This window comes from Capra hircus, chromosome 24 (assembly GCF_001704415.2).
Source record: "Capra hircus breed San Clemente chromosome 24, ASM170441v1, whole genome shotgun sequence".
Lineage (NCBI taxonomy): Eukaryota > Metazoa > Chordata > Mammalia > Artiodactyla > Bovidae > Capra > Capra hircus.
This window is the reverse complement of record NC_030831.1, coordinates 46,206,803-46,230,925: the sequence shown is the minus strand read 5'-3', so window position 1 is coordinate 46,230,925 and position 24,123 is coordinate 46,206,803. Positions and strand designations below refer to the sequence as shown.

Here is a 24,123-nt window from a genome sequence, read left to right as displayed (position 1 = left end):
AATAAGCAGAGTCATGATGTCAAATGATACTCACCAGATTGCTATGTAGAAACTTGGGAAAAATATATGTATAACACACACAGAGTTACATATAACACTAAAACTATGTATGTGCTGGTTAAAAGCTATGAAAAGTAAATGATTGTGGGTCTTTTTTACAATTCTTTAATATTATAATTTTACCTTTTTTTTCTTCAATTGAAACTGATGCATATATGAGAAAACAGAAGGTTAAAGTCTTCTAGATACAACCAGTGACTGAAACTGTATTACAGTCTGCACAGGCTTGTTAGTGGGCTTCTCACGTGGTGCTAGTGGTAAAGAATCCGCCCTGCCAATGCAGGAGATGGAAGAGACACAGATTTGATCCCTGGGTCAGAAAGATGCCCTGGAAGAGGAAATGGCACCCCACTCTAGTGTTCTTGCCGGGAGAATTCCATGGACAGAGGAGCCTGACGGGCTACAATCCATGGGGCTACAAAGAGTTGGACACAACTGAGTGTCTGAACACATGGCACATAGGCTTGTTAATCCTATCTATATTAAAGAGCAGATAGGATTCTGTGTGGTATGGGCAGTGATGTTGAACTCTATAAGCATGCAAAGGTGACATCCACCACAGACCCAGTTTTGTTAAATCTAGGGCGGCTGCTTAAGTGGGATTTGGTAAACCGAGATTCTTGCTCTGACCCCAGTACTTTGCTTGCGGCAAAGCTTTTTGTCTCATTTCCACTTCAGTGCTGCAGTTAGACTGCCGTCATGCACATAGTCCCAAACACACTGCTCGGGAGAAATACCAATTGACACTCTCCCTTTTCTCCCAAACTTCAGCTTTTCCACAGTCAGTATTTCGAGCAGACTTGCTGTGCGCAGCTCTAACAGTATACTTCATCTATTTATTTCTAAAGTAAGTTCTTATTTATGACATGCTATGCACTGTGCTTGGGCTTCCCAGGTGGCTCAGTGGTTAAGAATCCGCTTGCCAAGCAGAAGACATGGGTTCAATCCCTGGGTCAGGAAGATCCCTGGAGAAGGAAATGCCAACCCACTCCAGTATCACTGCTTGGAAACTCCCGTGAACAGAGAAGACTGGCGGGCTACAGTCCGTAGGGTCACAAAAGAGCTGGACACGACTAAGCGACAGCAAATGCTCTGTGCTCAGCGCTAGGACTACTACTACAGGGAATAAACAAGGGAGGCAGAGTTGCCACCCTCAACAAGCTTACAGTATATTCACGGATATCAAAAACCAGTCCGTTGGCATTATGGTGTGGAAACTAGTCTGAGAGGGAGGCAAAGAATGCCCTCCATGCACAGAGAAAAGGACCATTTCCTAGACTGGAGAACAATCAAGGACACTGAGCTCGCAGGGAAGAGCAGGCCCAGGTGAAGGAAAGCAGCACAAGGAACACCATGTAGCCTTCAGGGTTGAAAATCACCCTTCAGGGTAAGATCTGGGGTAATGGTAGTTAAAAAAAAAAAAAAAAAAAGTAATGAAAAATGAGCTGGTAAAGTCAGCAGAGGTCAGATCACGGGTAAGGAATCTGGACTTGACCTTGAAAACTAGGAAACCAATGAAGGATTTCAGCAGAGAAGTGACATGATCAGATTTTGAATTTAAAATTTTTTCAAGTATGGAAATAGAATGAGTAGCGGGACAAGAAATATTAGAGGCAAGGAAACCAGTTAGACTGCTATAGTTTCCAGGGTGAGAAATGGCTATGGCTGAACCAGGAAAGAAACAAAAGGAGGAACAGTCTGCATTTCTGTAGAACACACAGTGAGTAACCTTGGAAATTAGGCAAAGGAAAAACTGACGCCAAGGTTTCTGATTAGGTAACTGGTGGCATTCAGTGCACCAATGGGCGTGTTGAGGGTGGCTGCTTAGGGCATGATGCTGCTGCCCAACAGGCAGTTGAAGTTACTACTGTTTTAAAGCTCAGGTCAGCGGTCTAGAGAGGAAATAATAGGTAAGTCCTCCCAATAGTGGAGGAGACAAAGTTCACCCAGAGGAATGAAGGGGGCCTAAAACAGAACCCTGACAAAAACCAGTAATTAAGGGATGGGCACAGGAAGAGGCGCTCACCAGGTCAACCAAGAGACAGAAAGAAAACCTGAAGATATGAAGCCAGGGCACCATAAAGAGAGCACTTCTCAGAAGAAGTGCCTACAATGCCCAACAGAGAGACACAATAAGAGGAGGGACTAAGTATAGCCCAGTAGAACAGGTGATAAGATGACCATACACAACCCTGGCCTGGGGAACCTCAGAGGAATGATGGGACTGAAGCTACTGCAGCAAAGCAGGCTGAAGAAGAACAGAAGGGGAGAAGGAGCAGACACACTCGAAGACATCTGGCTATGGAGGAACCGGCAACAGACGGCACTAACAGGAATACGGGTTTGAGGGACAGGGATGTGTGTGTGCATATAGTTATTTTTACCGGCCATATCTAGAAAAAAGGCAGAGAGCAAACAGCTTTGATGGCAGAAAGCTGAGGTAATCTTGATCTTTAAAGAATGCAGAGGGCCATCTGCAGAGCACAGGTATGAGTAGGATAGCAGAGTCAGTTTAGAGTAGGTTTAGAAAAGTGAGCTAGCCACTGTGAAGAATGATGCCTAAGGAAAGGAGGAAAGTGCTAGGCAGTACTGACAGCCAAGGTGAGGCTACAAGTCAGGAAGTTAATATGACCCTCAACTTTTCATCTTTCTCCAGCATGGATAAAGGCTCTAAAGTGTGCATCCAGGGATCAGACTTGGCCAGCTGAGTACAAGAAAGTCAACTATATAAGGAGCTGAGGATATCAGCAAAGGAGAGTTGAGCTGAACAAACTAGATAGAGGAAGAAAAAAGCAACTAGGGGAGCTAAAAAAGGACTGTGTGATGGGTTCAATAAGGTAGAGGAATAGCGTAGCAGGAAGTAACAGTCTAAGTATAGCTAAGCAAAAGGAGAAAGCATTAGGAAGAGATAAGAGGGAAAGCAATGGTTATGAGAAGTAAAATGTACTTCTACCCTCCCGGCCACTCACAAAATACAACCCTCTGGAGCTGCCCATCTGTCTGTCTTGTCCCGTGTGCACGTGTGGTAAGTGGCTTCAGTCGTGTCCGACTCTGCGACCCTATGGACTGTGGCCCGTCAGGCTCCTCTGCCCATGGATTCTCCAGGCAAGAAGACTGGAATGGGTCGCTGTGCCCTCCTGCAGTCTTGTCCCCTACTCAACTGTCTTTCTCCTTTGCTCCAGCCACCTACTACTCACCTTCCTACAACTTTTCCACTGCCCTATGGAATGCCAGCTCTATGGAAAAGGGCACTGAACGTTCTCTTTGCCTCCTTGTGGAAACATGACTTTCTTGAAAATGCTGCCTCTCGCGCAGGCCTTTGATTCCGACACCTCAATGCAGCCATTTTCTTTATTGCTTGGTCTAAAAGTCAGTATAAGACAAAACAAGGCCAAAGGGTGGGGTGGGGTCGGGTGGCAGGATACAAACAAATTTCCTGGTGAGTGTTTACAACTCTAAACTAATGATGTGAGTATTCTGCCACATTTCCTCTCAGAGCCACTAAATAAAATGTGCCACACACCAAGCCTGTGGGGTGCCATGCTCTACAAGAGACCCCGTGGCATTTTCCAGTAAGTCAGGAATGCATCCACTCCTCTATTTCAGAGCCAGGATGAACAGGCCTTTTCTCTCAATGTTACCCTCTTCGGAAAGTCGCACGTTCCTTTGGAAGCCCCTGTGCAGAGGTGAACACTCTCTGGCCTTCGGGTCACCCCTACACGGCCCCAGCCAACACCCCTAGACCTCAAAGGAATCCAACAGCAGAGCAGGGCCTAAAGCACACACAGAAGTGAGTCAAAGATGCACGAGGTTCTTCAAATACTGTCCGTCGTAGTAATCTATTCCTGTTCTAGAATAAGCTCTGCACGAAAAGCGTAAATATCACAGTTACCATATATTCGACTGAAAATAAAGCAGAAGATTTATATTCAGTTATTGTGGCAGCTGGCTGTCTGTGTAGTTCTTTGTGTGTGTAGCTTTTTGAAAAGATAACTTCTTTCATTTCATGAGAAAATTCTAAATTTCTGTCCTCCTACCTCCTACCTCTGACCTTTGCAACACATAAGTAAGTCAGAAAGTAGACCAGAAAAGGCAGTAACTAAATTATCAGGGCAAATATTTCCTTTTTTAAATCAGCTATCTAATGAGAACTAGTCGTAAGCCTATTTGCAGTATATAAAATTATTACACAGTGATGACAGTGGAATGTTAGGTATAAAAAAGGTTACTATCTTAAGTACTCATAGAGTTTCAAAAGAAGCAAATTATTACCTTGTGTTGAGCTTTTTCAACAAAAGTATTAAAAAAACTACTTTAAAAAGTGGTAGAAAAGGAGATTAGAAACCTGAAATCTTACAGTCCACATGTAGCAGGTAAACAAAATCTCCTTCACAAGACTTGATACGATAATTTTAAAGCGCTAACAACTGAAGCATGGTCATTCTGGTCTGGTTATAAAAAGCCCTGCTCTAAGAACAGGAAACCCAAGATTTTTTCTCTTCACTACAACTAAGCTTGTACTATGGACAAATCAAGATTACCAGCCCAATTTCAAGGATGGAGAGAATGTTCATAATCCACCTTCTTAAAAAGAAGGCTGATGGAAAAAATGAGATTTGCTTAGAATTTTTAATTTCTGAGGCAGGAGGACCTCTAAATTAGTTTAATGTAATGACTGTACCAAGAGTACTTCAGACTAGCCTCTCTCGGCCTCATCTACATTTACAGTGAGTGAGCCTTCAAGTCTTTCCAATGAACATTGAGGGTTATCTCCTTTACAATTGACTGCTTTGATCTCCTTGCAATCCAAGGGACTCCAGCACCACACAGTTCAAAAGCCATCAATTCTTCAGCACTCAGCTTTCTTTATGGTCCAACTCTCACATCTGTACATGACTACTAGAAAAACTATAGCTCTGACTACATGGACCTTTGTCAGCAAAGTGATGTCTCTGCTTTTTAATATGCTCTCTAGGTCTGTATAGCTTTTTTTCCAAGGAGCAAATGTCTTTTAATTTCATGGCTGCAGTCACCATCCACAGTGATTCTGGAGCCCAAGAAAATAAAGTCTGTCACTGTTTCCACATTTTCCCCATCTATTTGCCATAAAGTGATGGGACCAGATGTATGATCTTAAGTTTTTTAAATGTTGAGTTTTAAGCCAGCTTTTTTACTCTTCTCTTTCACCCTCATCAAAAGGCTCTTTAGTTCCTCTTCGCTTTCTGCTCTTTGGGTGGTATCATCTGCATATATGAGGTTATTAATATTTCTCCCGACAATCTTGATTCCAGCTTATGCTTCATCCAGTCCAGCATTTCGCATGATGTACTCTGCGTAGAAGTTAAATACACAGGGTGACAATAATATAGCCTTGGCGTACTCCTTTCCCAATATGAGAAAGAAAATACCATGGGGGTCTGTTGAACAGTGATGTCCATGTCCTATGATTCACAAAAATCTACATGATTTATGGCCCAATACATACATGTGCTTTCTTGATATACTACATCCTAGAGAAATTATCACACATATACCAAAAGACACGTACAGGAAATGTTAATGGTAACATCATTTCAAATCAGTCCGTTGTTCCATGTCTAGTTCCAAATGTTGCTTCTTGACCTGCACACAGGTTTCTCAGGAGGCAGGTAAGGTGGTCTGGTATTCCCATCTCTTTAAGAATTTTCACATAACAATATAATAACCTTTGGGGGTAGATACTAGTTTTATCTCAGTTTTGACAGGAAAAACTGAGGCTCTGCATAACTTACATGAGGTCACACAGTCTGTAAGAGGCTGCTGGTTCAAAATCCAGCTGTTTGCTCACAGGAGGCTGCCACCCACTATACTATTTGATTCTAGCATCAATGAGAAAAAGTAAACCTATGGCAAGGGCTGAAAAGGAAAGTTTAGGTCTTTTCTTGATCAGTGGCTTTCCTAATTTCAACTCTTTTGCCTTGGTTGAAACTAAAACTAAACAGTAAAAACTATTTTGCATAGTAGAACACCCAGTTGCTTAGAAAAAGAGACATGCTACAAGCCACTTAATGATTGCTTACGTGATTCTAAATGGAGGGCTGTAGACCTGGTCTGAAATGTTGCTATTAGACACTGAATATCCATCCTAAGTGGCTGGCTCAGATGGTAAAGAATCTGCCTGCAATGCGGGAGACTTGAGTTCAATTCCCAGGTCAGGTAGGTCCCCTGGAAAAGGAAATTGCAATCCACTCCAGTATTCTTGCCTGAAGAGTCCCATGGACAGAGGAACCTGGAAGGCTAACAGTCCACGGGGTCGCAAAGAGTCAGACGTGACTGAGCAACCAGTGCAGTGTACAGAGACCCTCAACAGTCCAACTCAGTGCCTGGAGTTTATTCTATTGGGAGGGAGAGGAGGAAGATTATGATTAACCACTACAACAGTTATCTTAAACTCCAAACACAAGAATGGTGATCTAATTGATACTAACAGTCCAAGTCTCAAAACTATAAACTGGCAATGGAGCATAAATTCTATGAACATTTTGTTATGATACGGTAAGTATATTCAAATTCACAAAACAAGTTCCGACTATGACAATTACATCAAGACTAGAGGGTATTCACTTCAGTTCAGTTCAGTCACTCAGTCGTGTCCAACTCTTTGTGACCCCATGAATTGCAGCACGCCAGGCCTCCCTGTCCATCACCAACTCCCGGAGTTCACTCAGATTCACGTCCATTGAGTCAGTGACGCCATCCAGCCATCTCATCCTCGGTTGTCCCCTTCTCCTCCTGCTCCTAATCCCTCCCAGCATCAGAGTCTTTTCCAATGAGTCAACTCTTTGCATGAGGTGGCCAAAGTACTGGAGTTTCAGCTTTAGCATCACTCCTTCCAAAGAAATCCCAGGGTTGATCTCTTTCAGAATGGACTGGTTGGATCTCCTTGCAGTCCAAGGAACTCTCAAGAGTCTTCTCCAACACCACCGTTGAAAAGCATCAATTCTTCGGTGCTCAGCCTTCTTCACAGTCCAACTCTCACATCCATACATGACCACAGGAAAAACCATAGTCTTGACTAGACGGACCTTAGTCGGCAAAGTAATGTCTCTGCTTTTGAATATGCTGTCTAGGTTGGTCATAACTTTTCTTCCAAGGAGCAGAGTAAGCCTTTTTTAATTTCATGGCTGCAGTCACCATCTGCAGTGATTTTGGAGCCCCAAATAATAAAGCCTGACACTGTTTCCCCATCTATTTCCCATGAAGTGATGGGACTGGATGCTATGATCTTCATTTTCTGAATGTTGAGCTTTAAGCCAACTTTTTCACTTTCCTCAAGAGGCTTTCTAGTTCCTCTTCACTTTCTACATATCTGAGGTTACTGATATTTCTCCCTGCAATTTTGATTCCATCTTGAATTTCTTCCAGTCCAGCGTTTCTCATGATGTACTCTGCATATAAGTTAAATAAGCAGGGTGACAATATACAGCCTTGATGCACTCCTTTTCCTGTTTGGAACCAGTCTGTTGTTCCATGTCCAATTTTAACTACTGCTTCCTGACCTGCCACCTGCCAATGCAGGAGACACAAGGGACTTGGGTTTAATCCCTGAGTTGGGAAGATCCCCTGGAGACAACAATGGCAACCCACTCCAGTTTTCTTGCCTGGAAAATTCCATGGACAGAGGAGCTGGGCGGGCTACACTCCACGAGGTTGCAAAGAGTTGGATATAACTGAGTACACACACACATACATTACTCACATACCTGCATGTCAGATTAAAAACTCACATACCTGCATGTCAAATTAAAAAAAAAAAAAAAGACTCTGAATGATCAATAAATGGCTTCATAAGAAAATACCATGGGGATCTGTTGAACAGTGATGTCCATGTCCTATGATACACAAAAATCTACATGATTTATGGCCCAATACATACATGTGCTTTCTTGATACACTACATCCTAGAGAAATTATCACACATGTACCAAAAGACATGTACAGGAAATGCTAATGGTAGCATCATTTCAAATAGCACCATAAATGTTCAAGAAGAGAGTGGGTACGTCTGTTGTCATATATGCATATGCTGGAATACTAAACAGCAGTGAAAAGTGAATGGACTACAGCAGTACTTAATAAGAACAAACTTTACAACATGTTGAACTAAAAAAAAAGCAAGTGGCAAATGATTACCTTCTATGTAATACTACTTAGTATTTAAACATGCTTGTTTACAGATACAAAGCAAATGCAGTAAAACTATGAAGGAATACATAGGAATACCGAATATTAAGTATCAATTTCAGGGGACTTCCCTGGTGGTCCAGTGGCTAAGACTCTGAGCGCCCAGTGCAGGGGGCCCTGGTTCGATCCCTGGTCAGGGAGCTAGATCCCACATGCTACAACTAAGACCCAGAGCAGCCAAATAAATAGATAAAATTTTAAAAAAAAAATCAATTTCAAGGCAGTGCTGGAGTGGAAAGAGAAGAATAGAGGAAGGAAGTCATGCATATTTGCCTCATCAAATACTTCTGTCATGTTTTATTTCTTAGAATTTAGAGCTAAGCACCAAAGGCTAATGTTGTTTTAAATGATCAAGCTAACAATTACCTGAACCTGAAAATGTGAAGCTTCCCCACCCCCACCAATGCTAATGACTTTAATGATATGGTAAGATGCCCAAATGCTGCACTATTAGGTTAATTCATATTATACTGCTAAATTGGTTGTAGATCAGAAACTCAGTTATTAACAATTCCAAAGAGTTCAACCTAATATTAAAATTCTCTATGAAAAGCAAAAAACAAACAAACAGTAACTGCTCATATTTTCCCTAACAATTCACAATAAAGTGGTCTACATCTACCAACCAGACTGCATTTAATGTTACAATATATACACAATACATAGTAATAAACACTTAAAAGACACTTGTTGGACAAAGCAAGTGATTATACAAATAAAAACTGAAATCCAGAGGAGAATCACCTTGTCCAAGGTTAAATAGGCAGTTAGCAGTCACAACAGAGTTAAAACTAAATCAAGGTCCTGTTCCAAAATTAGTCACAATAAATTAATCAGAAGCTCAACAAATAAAGAGAAACTTTTTTATTTAGTTCTAATCAGGGATTATGAATGAATTAATGACAATGATCTGTAGAATTGTCTTTTAGTTCCTAACAACTTCAATATAAAAAGTTCTAAATCATAGCCCACTGCTATTTTCATAACACAAAACTCATTTCCCATAAAAATAATATTCTAGGTAGTTATTAAGCCAATGGAATTTATAAGTTAACTAGAAAACTAAAATCCTTCTATAACAATAACGAAAATACACACTATAGAAGAAGTCTGTCTCTCAATCCCCTCTACCTCTTTTCTTAAACTTTTCTAAAAACACTAGTACTTTTAGAAAAAGGTTTAAATTAGAAAGAATGTTGGAAGAAAGAGGTTTGGGGAACATACTGAAGGAGACTTGGAGGCACTGTGCAAGGTTTGCAAAGGTAACAGCAATAGGTTTCTTAGAGAATAAAACATCACTCTTAAGAATCATCACAGAACCAAGATAAACAATGCAAGACAGGGAGAAAGATTTTCCTGAGAGACAGCAACTGAAGAGTTGGAAAAGACAAAATGAGGACTAGTGTAGAGAAATTAACAGGGACACTGCATTAAGAGGCAGAACAACAGTGTGGCACTTCAGTGAACAGTCCACAGGGCAAAGTGAAACAGCTCACTTCCCCAGACAGCAAGGTCACTCCCTGTTCAGAGTTAAGTGCGGGAATCCACTGGTGGGGGCGGGGGGGGGCGGCGGGAATTGAGGGTGGGGGGTGGGAGGCAGTATCAGGTCATCCGCCTGATTTTTACATATGTTAGGCATTTTTAACTCAAGATGTCTACTGAAATCTACCTATGCCTACAATGATATTCTCATTTTTGCTTTCTTTTGATTAGTAAAGACAAATGACATGCTATCCAAATCTTTTCAGTTAAAAAGGGCATCCTGGATAGCCGCAATCATCTAATGTTAGATGTTTCTAGTTGGCCTGCTTTCCTAAGCAAGGAAAAGAGCTGCCAGGACACATGCATATTATACCATCAGAGAAGGAGGGGTAGGGATAGGGAGACCAACCTGCCTCTGCATTCAGCTCCTCTAGAAGCCCGCTGGTCCTCCAGGTAGCTCCTGTGTCCTGGCCTCCTACAGAATTACTGTTCTCTTGAACTACTGCAGCCGCCAATAAATTGTCCACATTTACCACTTCTGGCTCAGAGCCGGTGTCAGACATATCATAATGAGCTACAACTGGAGGTCCATCTAGGGAGGAAAGAAAATGTATACTTGTATCTAACTTGTGGGGTGAAAAATACTTCTATAACTAAAAGCCCCCTAAATGCCTGTTGCCTTTATCTTCTTATTCTACCTAGTCAGAAAAGCTGCACTTTATACAATCTAATTATTTTGTACATGAAATGAAAGTGAAAGAAATACTCCAGCTTACAAAGATGAGGGACACATTTGAGAAGGAGGAAAAAGGGTGTTATTATGAAGAACAAAGACAAGACTATACTAAACAAAAGTTACATTCAATTCCTGTCATTCCTGCTAAGGGCAAAAGATTAAGAGAAAGGGGACGACTACAGAGAAGGTAAAGCTGATTTTTTAAAGGAAACACTGATACAAACTATTAAAACCGAATTTATATTTTTTTAAGAGGATCAACCTAGTTTCTTCCTCTTAGTAGCTAATACTAAAAGTCCCTAAGTAGAATCAGAGAAGAAAGTCAAATATATATTTTCCTACTTCAAGAGCTCTACTTGACCAACATCTATTTCCAGTAAAGCCCTTTTATAATATTAGGGATGTTATATATTTTACAACATTCTATAAAAAGATGAGTACGTGCTCAAGTCAGGTCTGACTCTTTGCCAGGTTCCTCTGTCCATGGGATTTTACAGGCAAGAATACTGGGGTGGGCTGCCATTTCCTACTCCAGGGGATCTTCCAGACCCAGGGATCCAGCCTGAATCTCCTGTACTGCAGGCCGATTCTTTACCACTGAGCCACCTGGGAAGCCCCCAACAAAAAGATAATACTCATAAAATTCATCTTCAGGATTTGGATGTCTTGTGAGGGATATTTCTATTGTCTTTTCCCTGAGAAAAACAACCAGGTGACACTCCAAGGAAGTGATACACAACCTTATGGGTTATTTGAGAGGAAGATATTAAAACTTTTGGAAAAATAAAGAGAGCCCTTCTTCTACCTCCAAATCACCCTAACTTGCTTAAAAGGGCAGCTGAGCTCTGAGGTAATTACAGTGCAGTGATTCATGCTAAATAAATGAATATTCATGCTTGTAAAATAGATACATGATTTAAAATGCTAGTGCTACCTTTTCTAATATAAGAGTAAAAAGCAAAAATCATTTTTGATCAACTATGAAGCATATCCCTTACTACTAACTGCCATTTTTGAATAAAATGCTTTTTCTCTCCCAACAGTTATAAAGCAAATCACTTAATTCCAAAAAAAAATTTTTAATATCTAATAAATTAACAGTAAACACACCTATTTTATGAAACTCTTGACTATGAAGGAATACATATGCCAATGAATCATTAAAATAGAACACAATGAAGGATTACTGTTTTAATACAAACATCCATTGTGTAAACTGTCACTAAACAAAACATGAAACACACTTGGGGTACTTATCTCTTAAGACTAAGTTCCCAAACCATAGGCTTATGCGGCAACATTTTTAAAATAAAAAATGACCAAACATAAAAGTAAATGAGTTGTTAGGTGCCACCGTATAAGGAACAGACATGTCACAATGTGAAATTCTGACGATCATGACAATTTCAGCTGACTACTTAAAAATAATTTCCAATTTCCCCAAAAGGGTACATCAAGTTCATAAAATTCAACAGTGTGGCCTTAGTATCAGTTAGTAATAGATTTTAGACCAAACAGTAAAATATTGGTTCATGTTTACGGTTTTTCTTTTCAAAAAAGAAAAGAAAGCTGTATCATTTATGGAGTTCTCGTCAGAGTTCAAAATGATTATTATGGAATCAAGATAATGTGGGATGTCCAAATATTTGGTTGCAGAAGATATGAAGGTCAAGTACAATATTGACTATTTGACCAAATATTCTATTTTTTAAAGGGTTTTATTAAGTGGTTTTTTGTGTTTGGAAAAAATAATAAAAGAGACTTATTTAAAAATTTGTATCACAAATACCATTCACAACCTCTTGCCCTCACACTCCCCCACCCCACAACTCACAACCACCCAACTGAGGCAACAGGTCAACAGTCAAGTCAAAATTGTACCCACTCCTACATGTAAACTCATGCAAAAAGTATAAGTGCAGATGTACATGCAGAGTAACATCACCTACCCATGGAAATAACTTGTCTGAAAGTCTTCATCAGTAGGATATACAAGCATAAACTTGTTATCTGGCTTCATTCTTGTATCTTCCACATTTCCAAACAGCACACCTTATAGCTTAGCTTAAATTTAGTATTCATCATAAACAAAGACAGTAATATTTTCACATTTTAATTATACTTAAAATTAAAATAAATTATCACTGTCATTTTTCATATCTAATATATTCAAACAATGACAAGTCAGTACTATATAAACTTTAATAAAGTCAAGGAAAGGTTGTTTTTCCAATTTTGCCTTCCAATAAGAAATCACAATTAAGCATCTTGTGTCCCAAGGTCATCTCACACTATCAGCAAACCAAAATTAAGTAAGACATGTTTAAAGAACTAAGCATCAAGGCTTGGATTTTGAATCACTAAGTATGAATATTAGCTACCTAATGGGGATAATTTATGGTATTCTTTTTAAAACATGATTTCTGCTACACAGCAAAATTAAGAGGTAAGATCCTTTTAAAATAAGTATCTCTTGAAAGAAAAAAATAAAAGCAAACCACTAAGAGGAACTAGAAAAACCATGAACATTAATAACAGAAGCAGCTATCTATGCTTCCAATTTGATTCATCGATTTATTACAGGAGGGAATAAGCATGAAGCTATTTTTCTTCCTCTGACTTGATTGTTCCTCTAGGATGCTAAAACAACTGTGTTGCTACAGTTTTGACTTTTAAAAACATCAAAATAGCAACTTCAAGTAAAATTACACATGGAAACATTTCCAATTTAAAATGCAGTCACTAAGCATTCCATGTTTACAACATAAAAGGTTATTCAAACTGCACATTCTCCCATTTGGTATCTGTCAACCATACATCATCAATTTATAATGATGAACTTTGTTTTTCTATAGTCATTAAAAGCATCTCTCTATAAAGGTAAATTTAACTCAATTATTTAATAACTACTTGGTCTGTGGTTAATCCAAGTGCTGTGTCCGATTTAAGTATCTTGAAATTCTTGCTGATCACAAGAAAAATAAAATGTTCAGCAATCCACTGCTTCATTTAAGAACATCAACTTGGTCTATCTTGTGCTAGACAGGTTTGCATCCTCTCTCTGACCTCCTAGTATAAACAGGTTCTAACTTTTCGAATACCAAAATACAGGTGTGGGACTCCCCAAACGGTCCAGTGGTTAAGACTCTGCGCTTCCACTGCAGGGGGTGCAGGTTCGATCCTGGTCAGAACTAATATCCAGCTTGCCGCACAGTTCGGCCAAAAAAGAAAAATGAAACAAGACATACACATCTATCTATTCATCACACATTCCTACTGCAGTGGAGTTTACCCCATGTGACTTTAAATCTTCTGTATTATCAACAGTGTTTAATTTTATGAATTAGTCTTCTTTTCAGTCAAATGCGTTCTCTTCTAAATCTCATGGAAACAATTTGAATCATGAAAACAAAACACAAAGCAAAACAAAACGTAACATCCATCCTCTATTACATCTATCTTTCCAAATCCCTCTTTCCAAAGCTGACAACCAAAAGCACAGAATTTTAAAACTATGTAATACATAAGTTACCAGTCCCATTTTTCAGATGAGAATTTTTGAGTCCTAGGTAGGTAAAACCAGCGTAGTTTACAGTTGTTCTCAGTGGTGAGGGAATGGGAAATACACAGGGTAAGACTGGGAGCAGTATATGAAGTGCATAGACTTTGGGCAGCAAATACACAGGTTAAAATCCTGCCTACTTCTTCTCAACCTATGACTCAGCTTGTTCACAGGGTTATGACGAAGGTTGAAATATAACACAGAACGCAACAGTTCAAATACTGGTCCACCTGCCCACCCTTCCACTCTAAGTTAGCACTTAACCCTACTTCTTTGTCTGCTTCTGTTTGTGTAGACTCTGCTGTACACAGCCTGCATGCAAGAAGCTTTCAGAAAACATCACTGCCTGAGTTGGCGCCTTCTACTGGTCATGGATTAACCCAAATTGTTAAGTAAATGCTTTGCTGGGATTCATAAGGTCATCACATACGTGGCTTTTGTATTTTTATTTTTGTTTGAAGTGAAATGTTAGCTTAGATGTATTCATAGGAAAGTGTTTTAAAACCAAATAGAGGTCACTTTGGATTATCCCATATTTGGCATCATTCTTGCCTACAAAGCCCTTCCACTAACACAAGTGTTGTCAGACTCCCAGTATGAAATCTAATCAGATCTGGGAATCAGAAATTCCTCTTATATCCCATAGACATCTGGAAACGTCACTCCTCCTTCTCTATTGCTAAATCTTCGTCCCAAGGGAAGGTGGAGCAACAGACAAACAGCGTTTACTCATTCAACTCCCATTTCAATGACTACAGTAATATACAACAAAGACCAGAATAAATTCCTTCTCTGTTTTACTACAGCCAGTTTCCCAAAACCCCTCATAGAAGAGGAAAGAAAAAAACTTTCTTGCTGCTGTCAAAGGACCCCACAGAAGTTCTGTCTCCCTAGTCATTAAAGGTCCTAAGCTCAGTGCCATTATCTACAACATCTAGAGAAAGTGGGAGGAGGTAGAAGTCACTCTCAGTCTCACTCCAATAGTGAGATTCAAAAAAAGTTACACCTAAAAGAAGAGTTCTCAGAAATTACCTAGCCAAGCACTTTAGGAAGGAGGAGCATGTGTATGGTAGCCAAGTTAGGAAAAGAAGTGTAGGGAAAATGAGGTGTGAGCCTTAGGGATTCAAAGAAAGAAGCAAACCTCATAAGTTGGAAGGGAAATCTGCAGTTAGCAGAACCTACCTAATAAAAACTAGCTTTTTAGTAACACATCTAAATATTTACCAAGATGGAAAATGATTATTTGGAATAAGAAAAAATACCTTAGAAAATAAATATGTTGTATTTTATTACTATTAATCTACATATATATGTAATATATGTACACACATACACAAAGAACCATTTGAAAAAAAGCAGTAACTTTCAAAGCATCTCTTGGAAAAGATAACTATATCAACCAGAAAAGACAAAAAGTGCCATTTCTAAAAAAACAACTTTAAATACCCAAAACTGGGTATTTTTTCTTTATAGTATTATAAAGCTATTTTAGTAAAAAGAAAAATAAGATAGTGCTAAATGAAAGTAAAATGCAGCAATATGCACTGAAATTCTATGTCATAAGTTAAAAAATCATTTTTAAATAAAAATGAATTGATGCCTGTTTTGTGCTTTTCCCATTATATTCAACTCAATTATTAAAAATTTAGATGTTCAGTTTACAAGGGAGAAACAGAGTTTTAAGGATTACATCTGTTCTTACATCATACTGACAAATGACAGGTCATTTTGCCCAGAGAAGTTACCTATAATACTGATGAACAGTTAACTTTGAAAGTATCAAAGAGGTAAACAGAAATATTCAAGATTAAATACAGAAAACAGGACACTTGCAGAGGTCACCATCTTTCAATTTATCTTTGTATTTCAAAGACAAATCCACAATTTCTGTTCTGAGGATTCAGATCAATGGAGAACAAAACTAAAACATCTACACTACATACAGGAAGGAAGAACATGAAAATCTGATATGACTTTAGCCACATCCTCATACCTATGTACCCTGCTAAAGACACATCCATTCAGCTTTTTGATTATTCCTCAAGGTAGGCTACATTTTGCTATTTTCTAAAGTCTTCAATTTTTAACAGGGTAACTCAGAAGGACATATAAAGGAGAAGAATCTCCACCTTTTATGTTAGCACTGATATTTTGTTACTTCCTTTTTCAATATACCAACTGCAAAAAGACTGAAAATTATCTGAAAAACACCATGTAAAATCTATTATTAGTGATATTACCTATAAACTAATGCCATTCATTTCATTATGGAAAAGTAGGTTTCTGTACTAAGGAACACCTAATGTGAATTAACTGCTAGGGAATCACTATAACTAATGTAAAAGGATCCTAAATAGAGTAACAAGAAACATTTCTTTTTAAAAATTTTTATTTATCTAGGTCAACTGATACACTTCAAATGCAGAATAAGGTAAAAGATATAAAGAAAATGCAGTAAAAATAAAAATCACAGCAATTTGACAACATTCTTCCCAAATCTTAAAGTTATAAGACTTCATTATCAAAGAATACACTTCCTCATGGATTATTATTCCTTCATTTCTTAACGTGTCTTCTATTGTATGTTGCAGTAATTTAAGACAATATGAAAAGATCTATTCATTACTTTGGTTTCAATCTCCACTAACTTTTCCTAAACTTCAGAGAGATTAAAAACAGAATCAAGAAAAAAATGAAAAGTAAAGAACTTGGAAGTTTTCACATTGATAACTATTAATGTACTCATACAACTGTTCTAGACAGATTAAAAACGACAAGTTTCTTATCTGTACAATGACTGAGGGCATATACGCCATTTTTAGAGAAGATTCTGAGAATTATTCTTTGAGAACAATTTTTATTAGAACAAATTTAATAAAAATTAATTAAATTTCAGTTTAATAAATCTGCTTAAATTGTTTTGATATTGTGTTTTCTCATATGTGAAACCCCACAAAATCTTTTCCATTGTGCCCTTACTATTCTATTTAAATAATTCGAACAGGAGAGGAAATCAATACAAGCTAAGCAAAATTTAACAGGTAATTATTTCTAAAAGTCACCTTCTGTAAAATAACCTGCCCATGTTATCTGACTTGCATATAAACCTTAAGCAATAAATTTCACTAAATTGTGCTATATCTCGACCTTCAGTTCAGATCTGCTGTTAAATACACATGACTAAGGAATGACGAAAGCAATGAAGCAAAATAAATGAATTTGTGTATATTCTTTTACTCAGTCTGCTAATGAAACAAACAAGCAGTCCAAATCTTTACCTGATAATTTAAGAAATCAATTTGTCCCTCTAACTTAATCACTCTAACCTGTATATGGCAATTTTTTTTTACCACACATTTCGGAAGCAATGAATGGATATATTAGTGACCTGAATCCATTAAAATCCCTATAGACTATTGCATAGTTATGTTTCCAGCACAACCTGCCAACTACAGCATTAATAAGAATACAGGATTATTTCATAATTCTGAAGGTCCACACACCTACATGAGCATGTGCACAAACACACAGTCTTAAGACTAGGCTTATTCCTTTGACTTAGTAACAAAAAACAGGCTTTTCTCTTGGAGCCCCCAAAATGACAGGTCCTTTAAATGAAAAAAAAAAAAAACTTCATGCAAAATGTTAAGTTTTAAGATTTTAATTTTATTGTTTTGTGTTCTAACTTAAATTTTTGAGCTCCTATTACACTCAAGTTTTAATAATGCATACAAATTACACATTAATATAACTGAAAGGTATTGTGCAATGAGAGGCTCAAATAACCTGGTAATTCTAATCTTAATCTGCTGGTTAAATTTTCTTACAAATGATTAGGATCTAATATCCTACAGCACTGAACTAGGAGACTAGGCAGAAAACAGTCTGTAGATAGACGATCAGAAAACATATTCACCAGCGAGCCTCCTTAAATACCAGCAACTAAACTGCATATGTAGACATTAGAGAGACGACATAATCCAAATATGGGATAACAGTCTTCATTTTAATCTTTCCTCTATTTCTTTCAGAATTGATCCTTTTCTTGAAAACTGGACTGATTAAAATGAGCAAAGATATTTTAAATAAACAATCTGCGTTTGTCTTCTCTTTCTTTTCTTGCAGTCGTTCCCTACAAAGCACTGCAATATGCCAGTCCTCAGTGACTCTCCAAAGGTCATCTCCCTGCTGATCTCCCAAGCTTCCCAGAGAAGCAGAGGGGCCACTGTCTGGCTTGCCCTGGGGCCTGTAGACACTGGTGGCAGCCATATTTGGGAGCACATTCTCCTGGGATTATATCTTTTCTTTTATTAACCTTTTATTTGGTATTAGGGTACAGCTGATTAACTGGGTAGCCAATTAACAATGTTGTGACAGTTACAGGTGGACAGCAAAGGGACTCAGCTATATATATCTACAAGCATCCATTTTCCGCCAAACCCACCCACCCATCCAGGCTGCCACATAACACTGAGCAGAGTGAGATTATATTCTTAAATAAAAAGCATTTCAACCATGTCTAGATCAACGCTAGATATGATCTAGATCAATTAAAAGACGCTTCTGTCCAGCATTAGCCCTTTATACACCACAAAAAAGCCCAAACAGGAAATATTCCCTATACTTAAAATTCTAGGAAAATTAAGCCAATTTAAGGTAAGTTAAGGGAAGACCAGGGTTCCCTGGTAGCTCAGCTGGTAAAGAATCCGCCTACAATCCAGGAGACTCCAATTCGATTCCTGGGTCGGAAAGTTCCCCTGGAGAAGGAATAGGCTACTACCCATTCCAGGATTCATGGGCTTCCTTGGTGGCCCAAACAGCAAAGAATCCCTAGGTTGAGAAGATCCCCTGGAGGAGGGCATGGCAACCCACTGCAGTATTCTTGCTTGGAGAATCCCCATGGATAGAGAAGCCTTGTGGGTCCATGGGGTTGCAGGGAGTCGGACACGACTAAATGCCCAAGCACAGCACAGAGCAAGGGATGAGCACTAGGCACTTCTAAAATAATACCTATATAAAAATGCCACCACATAATCCAAAAATAATTTCCACTTCTTAGTACGTATTTAGACTATGATCTTAGGAATACAGACTCTGCCTCAGTGAAGGAGAATAATCCAAAACAGCAGTCAAGTTTTTTAAAAACTATTAAAACTACTTCAAATAGTTAATACTTCTTTGTCCACAATACAAAAACAAATTTTTCTGAAAGAAGAATTTTTAAATCAGACAATCCGGAAAAAGCATAATTATTTTAAAGCATATTAAAAAAAAAAGACTACTGTGTTTCAAAACAATACTCCTTAAGACAGCAACACATTTTCAAGACACCATGACAAACTGAAAATCAGGGGAAAAAATTGTATGTATGTTTCTGTTACAAAATTATTCTTTAGGTTAAACTTTTCAAACCACAAAATATAAAATTTTGTTTTGGAATAAATTTGTATATTTTAGCATATATTCTATGAATTAAATCAGTACATTCTGGTGTTCCTCTTCTTTCTATTAAAACCTCTCTTTCCGTATCTTTATACCAATTTATGTAGAAAAGCCTTCCTCAAATTTATTATGTTCGACACCTTCTCAAATAGTTACAATATTTTTACCTTGAATATCAATTATTAAAACTTTAGCTTGATAATTCCACTTGACTGACATTTTTCTCTTTTAGGCAAAAAAGAAAAATCTGTAGATTTCCCTACTCCATTATCTAATAACAACAAGGATCAGAACATATCCAGTCAATACTAAGAATAATGTCTACACTATTTTTTATGTTATTCTTAAAGGATTCATTCATGTTTTCTGTTTTAAAAATAAAAAGCATTTCACTACATGCTTAATATATGAAACATTAAATCATGAAACAAAGAAGAAATCCGTTAAGTTCTTGAAGCAGTTATGCATGCATAGAAGAGCAGTCATGTTAACATGCTGAAATTGACATTTTCTTATATATAAAAATCCATGTCTAGTAAAATCTGTGATCCCAGGGAGAAGCCGAATACAGAACAAACTTCCCCGAAAACATCTTATTTTCAAATAAATATTATAGATTAACCAAAAACTTCTCACCCAAAACCAATATGCTCTTCTTATTGGCGTAAAACAGGAAAGTTAAAAAAATATTAGCTGAAGTAGTTTACAAGTGATGTGCTATCATGTCAGAGAAAAACCCGTCAGTTGTAACTCTCCCAAAGTTAATTCCCAATTCTCATATATTAAGCTCTAAAAAGAAAAAAATTTTTAAGTCATTTTTCACTTCAAAAAAGCAAAATAAATTGATTCAATCTATTACACTTAATTTACAAGGTGTAGATATCTGCATACAGAACTAAATAGAAAAAGTGATGACAATTTTTCTGAGTAGCTACTGGTAAATTACTAAAATAAAACAAAAGTCTTTATTGTTTATACAGCTGACCCAAAGTTGGGCTCCCACCTGCTGCACAGTTGAAGAAAATCCACACAAAACTTTATAAACAGTCTGTGGTCCCTCATCCATGAATACTATCAAGCACAGATTGTGCAGAACCACAGTTCATATTTAATGCAAAAAATCTGCATATAAGACCTGTGCAGTTCAAACTCCTGTCGTTCTAATGTCCAACTATATATGAAACTCCAAATATATCACCTATCTTTCCTCTTGCAAAACATACAATCAGATCTTTTTCAAAGTTGAAACTATATTAAATATTAAAATAACCTTACTCATATTGAGAAGTTAACTTATAAATTTGAAGGGGAAAATATCATATTTTTATTGTAAGTAAATCCAGTAGGAAGTACAATTTTTATAAAAAAGCACAAGGTAATGTTAGCAAAGTTATATACACCTACTGAAAATTTTCTTCTTAACTGAGCTTTTCCTCACACTATTTCTCAGTCCTAGGCCATACTGGAAATCTATCATGTTGCAAAGCTAACAATGCTGTGCTATCTTTTCCCTTTGACATATACCATGGACTCTTTAACATACCATTTATTTTCAGTCCAGGGACTGAAAACAAAATTAAATTGGTAGTACATTAGCCAATACATTTAGTCACTATTAATTTAAAAACTCATTCAACACATACCCTTAATAGAGTGACCATTTCATCTCTATCCTCTAGAGGTTACCCTTTACATCAGAGTACCAATTTTACCGGATTCTGCCAGGTAACTGCTTAGAGAGTTAAAGCTGAAAATAAAAACCCATCTATGTAACAATGGAAAAATACTGCTTTTCTCACACATAAACTCAAACTCCTGTCTAATCTGCGTTCCTTACAGTATCTCACATAGCAGGTACAGAGTGTTAATTTGCTCAAAAAGTAATTCATTCTTCCTGCACACAAAGGCTATTTCATACAAGTCATTACAGACTAGCAACAAAATCAGTTCATTAAATGACCTATGAAAGAATGACATAAAAATGCTCATGCAATGTTCACTCATGACCTCCAGAATGAGATTAATTACATCATTCCTTACAGGAATCACAAGCAAGTCAACACTGCTGTAGAGATTAATGCTAAGAGACTCTAAGGGAATTAACCACTTACCTATCTGGATTCACTAAGATTCCCTATTTTATATCTTACTGATATTTATGTTTGGGGCATGAAAAAAGCATAAAGATGAGGATCACTCCTATCATCATATAAACACGGTTCTATGTTCCAAGCACATGTAACAAAACTCTAACTAGAATTCATAAAATTTTGTTTTGAAGAACTGATTTTTTAAAAAGCAACTTGTTTGCTATTTAATGTTTAAAACATTACCAAAAGAAACTTAAAATGGGCAAAAGCATATTCTTTCTTACACAATTCAAAAAGCAGATAGTTAACACAATTAATTTTGTGATAGATTCAAAGGTTGTTCTATAATATTCCCATTTTCAACAAAGTTAATCAGAAAACGGTAATGTCTGAGAATTCTAATGTGCTGTCAACATTCTGACAAGTCACAAAGGGCTGTTGCAGCAGTTCTTGGGAATCAGGCAACTGCATATAAGCACCTGACTGGGTGATAGGGGAAATGCCTTGGCCAACTAGTTGCATTTTAAGTTCCCTGGGTTCCAGTAGCTGCTTGTTCTCTTCACCAGTGTCAAGGTGAGTTAGTTTTTCCATCCACATTTGGAATTTCTCCGCATCTTGGAATAACAGCTCATGGCCTCTTCTAGGACACTGCCTATAACGTTTCTAACACACACAGCACCCCTGCCAAGTAATCCTAAAACTTCGCTGTGTACTCCTTCAGATCCGCCAGTATGACTGAAGTCAGTTTTAAATGCAGTGAGGCCATTTGATAAAACGTCATTAAATCAGAAAATTGTATTTTTATTAAGACATGCTTATCCATGAAAATGACTTAAGCATTACCAAGAACAGGCAAATAGATTCAGCAATGATAAGGAGCACTTAATTAACCAAACAAAAGTAATTCTGAGAAAAATAATATGACACTACCCTTTTTTCACAGCTTCACAATCTGCCTAGGATTTTGGATTTTGTACTATACAACTAACTACTCAAGTTTGAAAGTATCAGTAGCTTTCAAACTTGCTAAACATAAAGACCTGGAATGGTATAACAAATACCAAAATGTGGGCAGCTCCCAGGCATTAGGTTTGTTTTAAGCCCCCTGGGTGATTCCAGTGTACAACCCTGACTGAATATCACTGTATCCCTGAATATTTTCACACCATGACTTTAAAATTCTAAAAGTTGTTTTAACAGCTGACCCATAATAAGTCAGTATAAATAATTCTCAGTTAATTGATTTTCATCAACTACTCTTAAGTTAAAAAAAAACTGTTTTCCTTATGGAAAAACCACATAAAGGATATACAAAATCCATGTATACTGCTGTGTATTATCTTTTATAAACCCTGGTTTGTGCAAGGTACTAAAACATAAATCTCAAAAAAAAAAAGTTTTGTGGTTAAGTTTTGGATATACAAATCATATCCTCCTCTTTTGGGTAACACACTAATGGCTCTGAGTTGTCCTGCAGTAGACAAATCTGTTTCCACATGATCCAGCACCTTCCAAATGTGTGACAGTGTACACCTATTAATATCAAGTAGAACAGTGGTTTCAGAGGATTCCAGTTTTAGGATATGCTCTTCTTTATACAGTGTTTTATCCTTGAACTAGGCCAGATTAGTTTTGGTTTGGGTCCCAAATACTTTGGGTTTCTAATAAAACTAATTATAATGAACTCTTCTTTTCTTCAAGTATCTATTAAAAATGTTACCTCCTCAGATCACTCTTGCCTATGCTACCTAAAATAGCTATTCTACCCCATCTCTGGTTCATTTTTATCTGAACTCTTATATCTTGCTTTATTATCATTCATAATGCATATTTCTACTTGAGAGCATATGATGAATTCATTTATTATCTGTCTCCTCAAAAAAGATTATGTTTCACGAGGGCAGACATGTTTCATTCACTGTTGCATTCCCAATGCCGCATAGCAGGTGTCCAAAATTTGCTTAATGGATGAATGATGGAATCACTCAGTCTTGGCCTTAACCATCTAACTATATCAAGAAGTCTGCCCCCATGAAGAACTGCCCCCAGGAAGTGCTCTATTGTATTTATCCCAGAGTACTTCTGAAAATATAGTTTACTTTATCTCATAGTGGCTTTTTGTGAATAGGCGAAAGAAAAGTTTCCCAGGTCTCAGTATCAAGAAATGCAGTGTTTCTCCTCTATAAAGAGAACTGCTTATATCACGCCACCTCACCTCTTTTCAATGCCTAAAAGGCTACAGGACAAATTTTGAGCCCAATTCTACCTAGCAAATAAAAACTTCATGAAGTTTATTGTTACCAACTTTTCCCTCTAACTTCATTTTATTCCTCCACCCGATTACTCCATTCCATGCCCTCTCTCCACATTTAAAAAAAAAAAAAAAACAAAAACACCACCTTATTTATAAGTAAACTTCTTCAAGAAGGGCATACCTTTCCCCAAAGTATAACACATTTAGCTTATGGAGAAACTAAAAGGAGTCTGAAGTATATTAAACTTTCTTTAAACAAGTTTATCCCCATTAT

The 24,123-nt window shown here is 37.4% G+C and overlaps 1 protein-coding gene across 4 annotated transcripts in view; it reads right to left on the bottom strand.

Annotated features, from left to right (window-relative positions):
- Positions 1–24,123, bottom strand: part of C24H18orf25 (chromosome 24 C18orf25 homolog) — an 82,169-nt gene that overhangs the window by 16,146 nt on the left and 41,900 nt on the right. For 3 of the 4 annotated variants that reach the window (XM_005697174.3, XM_018039570.1, XM_018039571.1), the window contains exon 3: positions 10,175–10,357. The exons of the other annotated variant lie outside the window; for it this stretch is intronic. In XM_005697174.3, coding sequence (XP_005697231.1) covers positions 10,175–10,357 — 183 coding nt within the window. The remainder of the gene's footprint in view (positions 1–10,174; positions 10,358–24,123) is intronic. 4 annotated transcript variants of the gene reach the window in all.